Raw genomic sequence first — 12,754 nt, 5'->3', positions numbered from 1 at the left:
AGCAACACAAATGTACTGTCCGGGCTGCAAAGCGATGAGGAGAGAGCTCAGCGTTATCATTAGGGTGGACGCAAATTTTATTATTTGTTCATTTTAGTAATTTTAGTGTATGATAGTCGCCTAAAGTGGTTTAATGAGCGTCTTAAAGGAAGTGTTAGTTGTTTTATGTTATTTGCCTTTTTTTAACATCAATATATTGCTGTTGTTGTTGTGCACTTTTAATATTTAGTTTTTAGTCTCGTTGCTGCTTGCGTTTAATAAATATTTTTATTATATTTCTTATTAGCATTTTGTGTAGACATTAAATACTTTTTTGCAAATTTAAGGACCACCCTAGTAAAATAGTAAAAAAAATTTCTAGGGAGAACCATCCTAATAAAATTGAAAAATAAATTTTTTCAACAAATAATTTTTACAATTAATAGTTTTTTTGCAAATTTTAAGGACTACCATAATAAAATTGTAAAAAAAACCTTCAAGAAATAATTTACACAATTTTTTTTGCAATTTTGAAGGACCATCCTAATAAAATCGAATCTTCACTCTGCTGTGATACAGTGGTTTTTAAAAGTACTTCTACTTATATATTTTACATTTGCCATACTGTTAACAAACTACTGAAAAGGCTGTTCGAAAAATGTCTGCTATGCCTAAGCTAGGTCCGCTTATTTCTTCAACTGCACCCCTGAAAACATGGACCATAGCTTCATACGTACTATACCTCGACCGCGATATGTAGACGGCGGAAGGTCGCCATAGAAAACGCTCACCGGGAGATTTTTTACGGTTGGGTCAAGAGGACAAGTGTTCTGTAAGGAGCTCTTCGTCATACATAATTTTATGCTACAGGATCACTGTAATATTTTCCCGACAGAAATGCTACTAGGTAGCGGTAAACGCAATGCTCCGAAGTGCAACCAGTTTTAGGTAGGTTAGTATCCACCCCGACAGCAGTGTGGCAGCACTGGCAATAAACTCATGCACTGCGTTTTTAACGTTAGTTAAGGAGTGTCTTTTAATAGCATCAGTCTACTCATTGTCAGACTCATTTGTGTGCCTGGCCATAGCAGAATCGCTGGAAACTGTAAAGCCGACGAGCTGGCAAGATGCGGCAACTACTTACATCGAAGTAAGAACGTGTTGGATACCCTTTTGCGTTCTAGCACTGTACTTGTACCCGTACACCTTGTGTGAGCTTAGCGTGCTTTGGTCTATAATAAGTTCCGGTCCGACTGTGAAGTCACTTTGGATCTACTTTCAGTTCCATTGTCCAACTTTTGGAAGACTGAAATTAAAACTTCTCAGTCGCCACAAGCCGAAGAGTTAGCAAAACAGGGAACCCGTCTTGTCGGAATGGGAAAATGTCAAGTCTTTTTGCGCTCTAGCACTGGACCTATACGGACCTGGCGTGCGCTTAGAATGCGTTAGTCGATGACTAGTTCCTGTGCCACTAGCAAAGTTATCTTGGAGCTCCTACTGGACATTGTCCAATAGGCATTGAGGCTAAAAATCCACTGGGACGACAATTATCTAAGTTGTATAGAGAAAGGTGAGGTAGAACCATGCAGTCATTTGCTCTTCCATTGTCCACGTTTTGCATATTGAGGTTGAAACATATCGGCAGTAAAACTCTCCACGAACCAGGAGAAATAGTCGGAACTGACATTAGCTACATCAGCAAATTGGTGGCTCTAAACACTTCACCTATTTATGACGATCGTTTGATAAAGATCTAGAAATTTTAGTTATCATAACTGGACTGGCGTTCCAAGCTGTCCAAGCGAGATTCCGACGTTTAATCTAACCTAACTTCAGCTAGGTCTCACACGTTATGAACGGGTGATAATTATGTTTGGTCTTACATGGAATTAAGAAATATATTATGTAAAAAATGATCGTTAAAGAAAATCTCAAACCTTGACTATGTTAGAAAAATTCGTAATCGGTCTCCGTACTCTGAACGCGATCACCACAACAAACAATTCTCAACTGTCTCAGCATACGACAGTTTCAGGTAGACTCTTCGTTGTAAGCGTTGTAGATATCAGGCTTCAAAACTTAGACTTAAGACAGTTCAAAAAACAGAGCTTCTTTAATTTCAAGCGGGGTTAAGTCCGTTTTGATGGAAATATGAGCATGGTAAGCAAGGTTTGACTGTTACTTGATTTACTTAAAGACATGGAGTTAGGACTCACTGAAAAAGCTACATGAAAATGAAAGGAACAGTCCAATGTCGGAACAAGGGATTCTATATGAGTGTGAGACTGAGCTTTGAGTACAAAGATAAACGAGAGTATATAGATATAAGAGATCAGGCTCTAAGTATATCAGCTTAAGCATTCAAAAGCTCAAAAATCTAGCATTGCAAGTATGGATTTAGGATCACTACTTTTTTTCTGTACTGAAAATCCAATTTCGAAGACTTTTTAATCTAGAATCGGAACTATTTATGATTATTTTTCCGCTTAAATCACGGCTTTGTCTTAGCAAGTAGAGTTTTTACTATAAATTATATATTTTTATCAATTAAAATAGAAAAGACATTCGCACATATTCTTTTCTCAGTATCTTTTGCAAAAACGATTTGACATAAGCTTAGCGCTCCAGCTTGGCTTAACAAATTGGCGCTTACTTGTTAGATTTCCAGCCACTACAAGTAGTGACTGTGGTTTCAGCAACGTAGAATATTAATTAAGTTAGAAGTTTGGTTGTGAGCTGTTTTCCTTTGCCTTCCAACTGTCCACGTCTTAGCCGCACGCCTACTCATATCATGCATCCCATCCACCTCCTGCCCACAATTCCCACGAATTTGAGTTCAAAATACTTCCGTTCAAATGTATATCAATGTGTTAATAAATTCAAGATTATATAGTTGCAACACGATTTGGTTTTCTCTCTCTCTTCTATGCTCTCTTTGCAGAGATAGCAACACTAACGCACAAATTCACCTCAGTGACTTTATATAAAAATAAAACGGTACGCTATGCGGCGCGAATGCATGCGATCATCGCCTGTCAAATGGAATTCCAACTCTATCCGATGGACATACAGGTGTGCCCCATATATATAGAAAGCTGTAAGTGACACTAAGTATTGCTTATGGAGTAGCTAAATAATAATTTCTCTATACATTCTCTACCTCTCTTCCACATCTATTATCTATGGAATATGGATGCTATCTACCGCATTCTCCATCTCTTCCTCTTGACCTCTCTCACTGTCTCTTTCCTTCCTGTCCACTACCTCTCCCTGCGTACTTTTTCTCTCTTACTCTCGCTACCTCAATCCTTCTTCTACTCCTTTCTGCATACACAGTCTCATCGAATAATCAAAAAGTGAAATTACGTTGGTCCGACTCTGGCGTCACTTTGAATCCCGAGCTCAAATTGCTGCAATACAACCTTGGCCAACCGCTCGAGCTGGAGGAGAGTGACGGCTATATGCCCGAGAAGGTTGGCAATTTTTCACGTCTCACAGTGTATTTCCGATTTGAGCGGCAAATCGGACATCATCTCATACAGACGTTCGCGCCTTCATCGCTCGTTGTAATGTTGTCCTGGTTTAGTTTTTGGTTGGGACTCGATGCCATACCGGGTCGTGTGACGTTGTTGGTCACATGCATGTTAACTTTGGTCACCATGTTCACCGGTCTTAGAGCGGATATACCGCCAGTTGCCTATGTGAAGGTGAGTCTTTCGTGGAAATTTAATTTTTCCCTTTCAACAGCTTGACTTTTGTTATTTTTAGGCTCTCGACCTTTGGATGGCCGGTTGTATGGTGTCTGTATTTGCAGCTTTAGCGGAATTTGTCGTTGTGAAGGTGTTGGATGTACAATACCAGTATCAAGTGAATAAGATACCGAAAGTCTTGCCGATGGTAAGTAATATTATTTAGAAGAACGGATATTATAAAAGATTCCTTAGGAGAAAAGTGGAGTTGAAGAAATCATATTCGTAATTTATTCATAACACCCATTTGGTTTGATACTTCGGAATTTACTGCTCAATTTCCTCTCCGAAATAAAAATTCCAGAAAACTTCATTCCGGATATTGAAGACCAGACTTTTTTACCTTAAAATATTAAGTTAGTTCTAAAAACCCTCTTTGAAAAAAAAAATTTGGAAAACTTTATGAAATTTCCTCCGAGGGATATTTTTAAGACCTTACTTTTTTGACCTCAAAATATTAAGTTACATACTTCCAAAATTCCTCTTTGAAAAAAATAATCCGGAAAACTTTATGAAATTTCCTCTGTGGGATATTTTTACATTAAATAATTGCTCTTCAAAGCGGTTATTGCTTACTTTTTGGGACCTCAAAACTTTAAGATAGTTCTAAAATTCCGGAAAACTTTACGAAATTTCCTTTGAGGGATATTTTAAGGCATTACTTTTTTGACCTCAAAATATTGAGTTACTTCTAAAATTTCTCTTTTAAAAAAATATCCGGAAAACTTTACAAAATTTCCTCAGAAGGATATTTTTATAATACATTAAATAATTGTGCTTCAATGGGGTTATTTAAGACCTGAATTTCTGAAATAAAAATCTCGGAAAACTTTAAAAAATTTCCTCCGAGGGATATTTTAACAATTGCTCTTTATTCCGTGTACTGAAGACCTGGACCCATAGAGCTACCGGTTTCGGAAAATTTTGGTCAGAAAGCTTATCTTAACTGACGTTCAAATCTATAACAGAAAATTTTGGACGGCATTTATTATTAACGGGTTTTCTCAACTTTTCCAGCGCATAAGCAACATGGAAAAGGGTCAATGTGCAACGGTGGCCAGCTGGGAAGGCGGCGCAGTGCGTTCACGCAAATCCACACAAACACCAACAACGCCTGGACAGGTATACATAGAAAAAAATTATTTTCCGGAATATGCAACTAAATTTCACACTATTTACAGACTTCGTTGCAGGGCAACGGCGGCCCACCGAAGCCGGCGCGTCGACAAAGTCTACTATCGGTGGCCTGGACCGACACCGACACCGGTGTGGAGAAGATAATGTGGCGCGAAATCGATAAAGTATCACGTGCCGTATTTCCCATATTATTTTTCGTCTTCGTACTACTCTATTGGCCCATATTGCTTATGAAGTCATCCTAGGATTTACGGAGTTCCAGAATACCGAATTCTGGACTCCGCTGAAACAATAATGCCCACAGATATACACTTGTATGTATTGCGTCGGCGCACATAAACAAAGCAAAATATTTACTTACATACATACGTACAAAGATTTGTATGTATTTGTATTTAGTACGAGATTATGAAACAACAAACACATGCTCGCATATGCAAAATTGTAGTTAGTGTATAAATGCTACAAATAAGTAATGAGTTTTTAGCTGAATTAACAAATATATTTTAAATTAATATATTTTACTTGAAAACTCTTTTTAAAGAAGTACCGTTAATGTTTGAATTGAAAATGTGGCTGCTTTTAGCGCTGCATTTGGAGTAAAATTATATACGAAATAAAAATAAATAAATATGTTGCATAATGTAGACGCGATTTACTCTTTTTTACATATGTATGTATGCTGATGTAAGAAATTGTATTAAAATTAAGAAAATATGTAGAAAACCATGTAATAACAGCGCTTTTAAATATGTACGTATATGAATTTTCAGTCGTCAGCATTAAGTTCAGCAGTAAGTACGCAGGATTATAAGAAAAATATATAAAAATGTAGCTTTAAAGTAGGTATATACTCCTCGTTAGGGTTGTTCTAATATTTGCGAAAATGTTAAAATAATAAAATATATATTTATTTTTAAAAAATATATATATTTAAACACACGTATTATATATATTTGTCGAGAAAATATTGATTTTCAAATTTAGTATTTGTTTTCATCAAATATTTTAGAAGAGCAAAATTATATTTTTTTTTAGTAGGAGGTCACATTTGTACAATTACTGATACGCTCGTTAAATCACAAATATTTAGTTTGATTTTTATTTCAAAAAACCACGTTTATTAAAAGAATTCCACATATTTTATTATTTCTTTGAGATAATTTTCAAAAAAAAAACTTTGCCAATGAATTTTTACAAGTAGCAGTTTAAATAGTTTAATACACATACATGTGTATGACCGACAGCGCATATATAATAAAAAAATTTAGTTTTACACACATATCCAGTTTTTTTAAATAAAAAAAAAATAAAAATTTTCACTATAAAATTTATGAGGCACGCGCGCATGCTTCAACACATACATATTATATACAAACATACATATTTTCGGTAATATTTGTGTTAATATTCATAAAAATATCTGGTGCTTTCAGTAAGGATAATAAAAAAAAGTTCCCACAATACAAAAAACAATCATGGTTACAACAAATTATGCAACAATTACAAACGCACACACACACAATTTTGCTACTACAACTTTTTATATAGATTCATACATATGTAGATAGTTTATGTATATTCATATGCTCCTAAGTGCAACTTAAGGTTCACCATGCAGGCTATTTATTAAAATAAGTGCGCTCAAAAGATAAACACTGAGCTTTAAATAAATCTAAAAAAATATAAATTTATATGTATTTACAAGCATAAACACAATTGTTGGTATTTACACGCATTTGCATACATATTAAATGCAATTATTTTAACATACATATGTAACGATTTTAATTTTTTCTAGTAAAACGCATATTTCGGCTGTGCCGAACTGTATACAAATTATTAATTATAAATAAATTAAATACTACAAAATTTACAATATGAAGCAATTTATAATTATTTTACCTTGATTAGTAGAACATTGTGCGTTAAGAGTGTAAAATGTGGAATTTTCCATCGAGAATTGTTGGATCAAGGATATTCTATATCCTTCCGGGACATGGTTTTCTCTCTATGACCATGTGTAGGTATATGGTATATTGTATATATATAAAAGCCTGTAAATATGGATGTTTATAAAAGTAAAAAAAAAAATATACACATATATATATTCATATACAAGTAATTTGTATTTCCGACCTTTCCACTTTTGTTAAAAATCCAAAATACTAGTAATAAACTAACCACACTTGTATTGCAGGCCTTAAACCAATTTTACGCACCCAAGCGTTCATATTATATAAATTAAAATATTCATTGCCCGACACCATAGCACTCCAACTTGCACTTGCTTATTCACTTTTTCAGTTTGCACTTAAAAAAAACTTTTCCACACCATTGAAACACAATTTTCAATAGAAAACTATACACGGGTCGTCTTTAATACATAATTATGCTGTTTTCAAATAATTTTCTTAAAATTTAAAACTTTTTCTCAATTTTCTGATTAGCAGCACAATTTTACACTTTTTCAAGTTTGAATGGCGGTTTGCACTGGAAATGAACAGGAATGCATTGGAGGTGCTTTCCTGTGTAGGGATCTTTATGGAGTGTTTACACAAGTTAAGGCTGGCGAAAATGTAATCGACGTTAATAAAATAAAAAAATAGTAAATTTTTTTGAGGATAATAAAATAAAAAAACGAATTTTTTTCTTAAAAATTTACTTCCTATAAAAAACTATTTTTAGAATATAAAAATCGTCTTTCGAAAATTGCAAATAAGTATACACAAACTTAGCGAGTTCATATAAAAGTCATTAATTTTTGCTCAAATTGCTTGTTTTAACTGTTATAACAACAACAACAACAACAACGTGTATGTAATTTATTTTACAATGACACATAATTACACAAATATATTTTTTATTAATTTATTTCACATAATTATAAAAATCATTTATGTTCACTATTTCATGCTGGCAACACCGAAATTCGCTTAGTTACTTTCGCATACATCCGCCATCTTAACAGTTGCCTTCCAGTTCCGATTTCGTGCTTTGAACTGTGTTTGCTTTCACGTCAACTTTTATATTTTGCATTAATTTATCAGTAAATTTCATAAATTGTGCATAAATATGTAATGCTTGGTGCTTACCCTTTGTTGCAGTTAAAAGAGAAGTGATTTTCGTGTTTTTGAAGTGCCGATTTTCTGATTTCAAATTCTGTGCTTTGTTCGGATGCCCAAACGAGTGTATTCGTGTGTGCAGATAAGTAGTTACTTCGCAAAAAAAACGCTTTTGGGCAAAAAAAAGATGTGCAGCCCGGCTTATATCCTTAAGGTAAGTCAAATTGGAAATTAATATTCAAAAAATAGGTATACTTGTTTCTGAGAATACCGGAGCTCATTTTTATAGTCTCTTATTTTTTATTGTGTTGATCATAAATAGTTTTAAGTGTAAGAACAACTGGTAGTATTCTGAAGTAAGATAAAGCTAAAGTTAAACAAATTATACGCTCTTCATCGTCTCTGCATAATCCCCAGTAAAATACCCGCAAAACATCCACTTACAATATGCATTAAAACACAGTTCATTACAAGTCAATATTTCTAATACAATTAGTTTGTATTTTATTTTTTACATTTTCATAACAAACTTAGTCATATTTTAGAAAACTACACTATGCTGACTGATTTCTCATTCCGTACTGCTTTCACTATCACTTTCGTTCTCTTCTTCGAACTCCGCTACTTCATCGTCGCTTTTCGCTTTAATTAAAAACATATCATCATCATCCGCATTCTCGTAATCGTCTACGTTAACACCATTCGATTTCTTTTGTGTCGAATATACGCCTTGTTTTCTGCGCTCCTTGGCAGCATTCAATAAAACACGCATGGTGTATTTATTGAAATCGCAACTAAAATAGTTAATAATAATATTAATATTTATATAAATGTCTGATAATGAACGTTAAACATTCAAACATCTCAACTTACATGCGATTTAGTGACTCATATTTCTGTGATAAGCTCTCCTGTAGCGAAAGTAGCGCATGATGCTGCAACAAGTCGCTCTTATTGCCGTGCGTAGCTAGCAGGGAGGTGCACCATTCCAAGTAAAATTCTAAATGTGTGCTAGTCTGTAAGCCACGCGCTAATATTTGCAGTAAGGCAGGTGCGAACGTCTCCGGCAACGTTGAACAAATCAGTTTTACTGCAAATTAATAGAAATAAAATTATTCTAAAATACAATGCAAAGAGTTTCAACTTACTATCGTTACGCGGTATTTTCTCTAAAACCATGTAAATGAGGTGTGGCTCATTAAGTTTAAGTGACATTAAAAGCGCCTGCGAATAGTCTTGTTTGTCGACCGACTCATGTATGGCTTTTGGTGTCACCTCCAACGATAGGTGGAATGGATCGAAGACAACACCTGTAAAACAGAATAACATTATTAATGGCAGCCAAAATTTCAAATGATTTAAAATTCACTTTAACATACCTTTATCCAACGAGTATAAACACAATCCCTCTGTGGTGGCCACTGCATACGCTTGACCGGTCGGCATGAAACGCACAGCGAATACTTTGATTTTTGGCTTGAAGTTTCTGCTCGCCATATCACCTTTCTGTACGCCAGGCAAACCAATTGCCACATTGCCGCCCTCCAACTCCTCGCGTGTCTCAACAAGCGCCATATTGCCGAATTCTGTCAGATTGCGACGATTTATATACTCCTGCAATTGGTTTGGAAATTTTAGTAAAATATTAATGCTATTTACTAATTAGACACGCACATTCAAACCATCTAAACTATGATTTTGTGTAATTTCGAATTTCTTCAGTAACACCGCTTCACGTGCGTGATAGATGCATATGTATTGGGAATTGCCACCGGCTAAAATGCATTCGCCGTCAACAGAATACTCAATGGAAGTGAAATATCTTAAATATAAGTTAAAAATGTAGTGACTGCTGTGTTACAGTGAAAATGAGCGGACATACTTGCCCTCCAGATTCTTCTTGCCCGTTATGATATCAGCTTCATACCGACCGCCAGCTAAGTCGTTGCGTCCTTCTATCGAACTTATTTGTGTCGCGGTTTTCACATCGAAAATTGTTATATGACCATTCAGAGTGGCAACTGCAACCTATAAATAAAAAAAAAATCTAATTTATTAAAAACAATTATTTTAAAAATTACTATAACAAAAATTTATACAAAAATTATAAAAAAAAATTATAAAAAAAATTTATAAAAAAAAAATGTTGTAAAAATATTATTTCAAATATTATTAATTAATTAAACATATTTTATATATTATTAAAATATTAATTAAAGAAATATTAGTTTAGAAAATTAAATTTTAAAAAATATTTTAAAATATTTTGATTTAAAAATACATATAATTCATTTCTCAAAAGAAAAATTTTAAATATTTGTTTAAAAACTTTTAAATAAATATATTAATTCTAATTATTTATAATAAATTTTTTCTTAAAAATTACAATTATTCTTCGGAAAAATAATCAAATATTTCAGTTTGAACTAAATATTTTTGCACTCACATTCTCCCCACTCGGACTGAATGTCACACATGTTGCATCGGCGAGCACATCAATTGTCTCATGTTCACTATTGCTCTCCAAACAATTCCAAACTTTTATGGTTTTATCCCATGAACCCGATACCAGTGTTGTCATGGTGGCTACCGGTGAGAATGACACCGAGCAAACTGGTCCTTCATGCCCACTTATCACTTCCAGTAATTTACCTAATTTCACCGACCACAAATACATTTCGAAAACATCCTGACAACCGGCCACCACAAATTCACTGGAGTGATCAATGGCCACACAGGAGAACTGTACGCGTTCGGGCGCGCTGAAGGTACGGAAATTACGGTATCTGCAATTATAAATATGTGAAAAAATATATAAATATTTATACAGTGATTCAATTTCATCAAACTACCTATTGACATCGAAGGCACGCACTGTGCCGTCTAGCGAGGCGCTAACCAAGAAATTTTTACTACGACTGAATTGTACGCCAGTGATGCCGCTACTGTGCTCACTGAATGTGACAAAGCAGAAACCACTTTGTGTATTCCACAGTTTAACTTTGGAATCTTCACCGCCAGTGGCAATATATTGGCCATCGGCTGAATAGCTTATGCAAGTCATTTCACTGCTGTGCCCCTGCTGCTTCATAATGTATTGCTCACCTGCAAAGTAAAACAAATCAATTGTTTATACAAAAAATCACAATGGTGTGTACTCACTTTGCCACTCCCACACAAGCAACTGGCCGAGTTCGCGTGAGGCCAACGCCACCCAATCACCGGTGCCGTTAAAAAGCGCCACCGATATGGCATAGTCCGAAATGCTTAGCGAGTGTATCATATTGACATCGGGAAGCTCATATAAATAGAATGTGCCGATATTGAAAGCGACCACCAAAATCTTGTTACGATTATTATAATTGGCGGCTGTTACATAAGCATGATAATCGGTTTTACGCGGTTCATCGGCCAAATAGTGTCGGCCCAATTTTTTGTATACAAAAGGATGTCCTTTACTAACATTTTCATCTTTCACCTCATTTTCATCTACCGCTTCAGTAATGGGGGTATTATCATCCTTCTCTTTTTCCTTATCATCCACATCATCCTCAGACTCTTCTTCTTCCGTTTTGGCTACTTTCTTCTTTTTTACTGTATATTTTGATTTTTCACGCTGCTCTGGTGTAACTTCCTCAATATCTGAGGGATTACAACTACATTCCCATAAACAAAGCTGCCCATTACGTCCAAGCGTATTGACATGCATGCTATTGCGCTCAAAGAAACTAGCAATAATTCCATCAGAGTGTCCAGCCAATATGTATGTGCGGAAATTTGTCATCAAACGCATGCCAACAATTTTGGTTGTGCCATCACGACAGCCAACAGCGAGAAAACGTGAGTCACTTGACCAATCCAGCCAAGTGACATCATCGAAGCCACCTAAAAAGCGTCGTTTCAGTAGAAATGGACTGTATTCACCAGTTAATTCACCGGGTGCTGAAAACACCAAAACAATATTATCCATGGCTACAGCAAAATATGCGCCATCCGGACTGAAAACTACACATTGTGGTTTGTTTTGCAATTTGTGTCGATGTATAATCGTACATGAGATCAAGCTAATTAGTTGTGCTTCACCCACTTCGTTCACAGCGATTAGCAGACTGCCATCGGGTGACAAGGCAATGCAAACGTAATTGTAGCGCGACTCCAACGATAACGTGCGTGATTTGTGACTAAAAATTAATGTATTTATTTTAATTTTTTTTCTTCTAAATTAGTTAAGTAAACTCACTTGCGTAAATCATAGATTGATAGCCGATTACCAACCGGACTGATTATGCTATTGCCATCGGGTGTAAATTGCAGGTTTCCATTCCGATAAATTGCACCCAGCAAATTGGAGAACTGTGCAATGCAAATGTCATGAATATAAAATATTATAATCAAATAATATCAGAATTACCTTATATGAGAACTTCATGCCAAATTGTTTATATGTTTTTAGTTAAATTTAAATAATAACACACGCGTGAAACAGTCGCAACCTGCATTGACTAAACGTAAACAAATCACACGTGTTTGTCATAACAGCATTGCTGCGGCATTTGGAACGCATTGGGAAAGAAACAGTGGGCAAAATTATTGTTTGTTTTTGGTTATATATTTGATAATTTAGCAACACTTATTCATAATGGACGATATTTTTGAATATTTAAAATTTTTGTTTTAAAACTAAAATTTATTGCTATGTTGACTAATTTCTTAATAACAATATATTTGGAGAGCAGAGTGGCTTACTGGACAGTTTCAAAGGGACATTCACGCGGCAAGGTTAAAAATCTTGTTGGACGATAGTTGTCAAAGTTGGATAAAGGA

The 12,754-nt window shown here is 34.9% G+C and overlaps 2 protein-coding genes across 6 annotated transcripts in view; one reads left to right on the top strand and one right to left on the bottom strand.

Annotated features, from left to right (window-relative positions):
* Window positions 1-5,380, top strand: part of LOC105222594 (glycine receptor subunit alpha-2) — a 35,401-nt gene extending 30,021 nt beyond the window's left edge. For all 5 annotated transcript variants that reach the window (XM_049451679.1, XM_049451675.1, XM_049451676.1 and 2 more), the window contains exons 6-10: window positions 2,921-3,076; window positions 3,316-3,686; window positions 3,748-3,876; window positions 4,746-4,850; window positions 4,910-5,380. In XM_049451679.1, the coding sequence (XP_049307636.1) occupies window positions 2,921-3,076; window positions 3,316-3,686; window positions 3,748-3,876; window positions 4,746-4,850; window positions 4,910-5,110 (962 nt within the window). In that variant the 3' untranslated portion in view covers window positions 5,111-5,380. The remainder of the gene's footprint in view (window positions 1-2,920; window positions 3,077-3,315; window positions 3,687-3,747; window positions 3,877-4,745; window positions 4,851-4,909) is intronic.
* Window positions 5,381-8,397: 3,017 nt separating this feature from the next.
* LOC105222593 (periodic tryptophan protein 2 homolog) lies at window positions 8,398-12,499 on the bottom strand. Its single transcript, XM_011199984.2, has 11 exons — window positions 12,342-12,499; window positions 12,171-12,283; window positions 11,093-12,111; window positions 10,783-11,035; window positions 10,377-10,716; window positions 9,813-9,958; window positions 9,605-9,752; window positions 9,310-9,544; window positions 9,079-9,240; window positions 8,804-9,020; window positions 8,398-8,724 (listed from the first exon to the last, which is right to left on the bottom strand). The coding sequence occupies exons 1-11, from the start codon at window positions 12,357-12,359 to the stop codon at window positions 8,502-8,504; spliced, it is 2,874 nt and encodes a 957-aa protein (XP_011198286.2). The 5' UTR covers window positions 12,360-12,499; the 3' UTR covers window positions 8,398-8,501.
* Between the last annotated feature and the right edge of the window lie 255 nt (window positions 12,500-12,754).

Source organism: Bactrocera dorsalis, chromosome 3 (genome assembly GCF_023373825.1).
Source record: "Bactrocera dorsalis isolate Fly_Bdor chromosome 3, ASM2337382v1, whole genome shotgun sequence".
Classification (NCBI taxonomy): domain Eukaryota; kingdom Metazoa; phylum Arthropoda; class Insecta; order Diptera; family Tephritidae; genus Bactrocera; species Bactrocera dorsalis.
This window is presented reverse-complemented; position numbering and strand designations above follow the sequence as displayed.

Excerpts from the sequence above, each read along its gene's own strand:
- LOC105222593 (XM_011199984.2), bottom strand. Across the intron at positions 11,036-11,092 it reads GCTTGTGTGGGAGTGGCAAA|GTGAGCAATACATTATGAAG; the intron begins GTGAGTACACAC and ends TTTACTTTGCAG. Across the intron at positions 9,753-9,812 it reads AAGAAGAATCTGGAGGGCAA|ATATTTCACTTCCATTGAGT; the intron begins GTATGTCCGCTC and ends CTTATATTTAAG.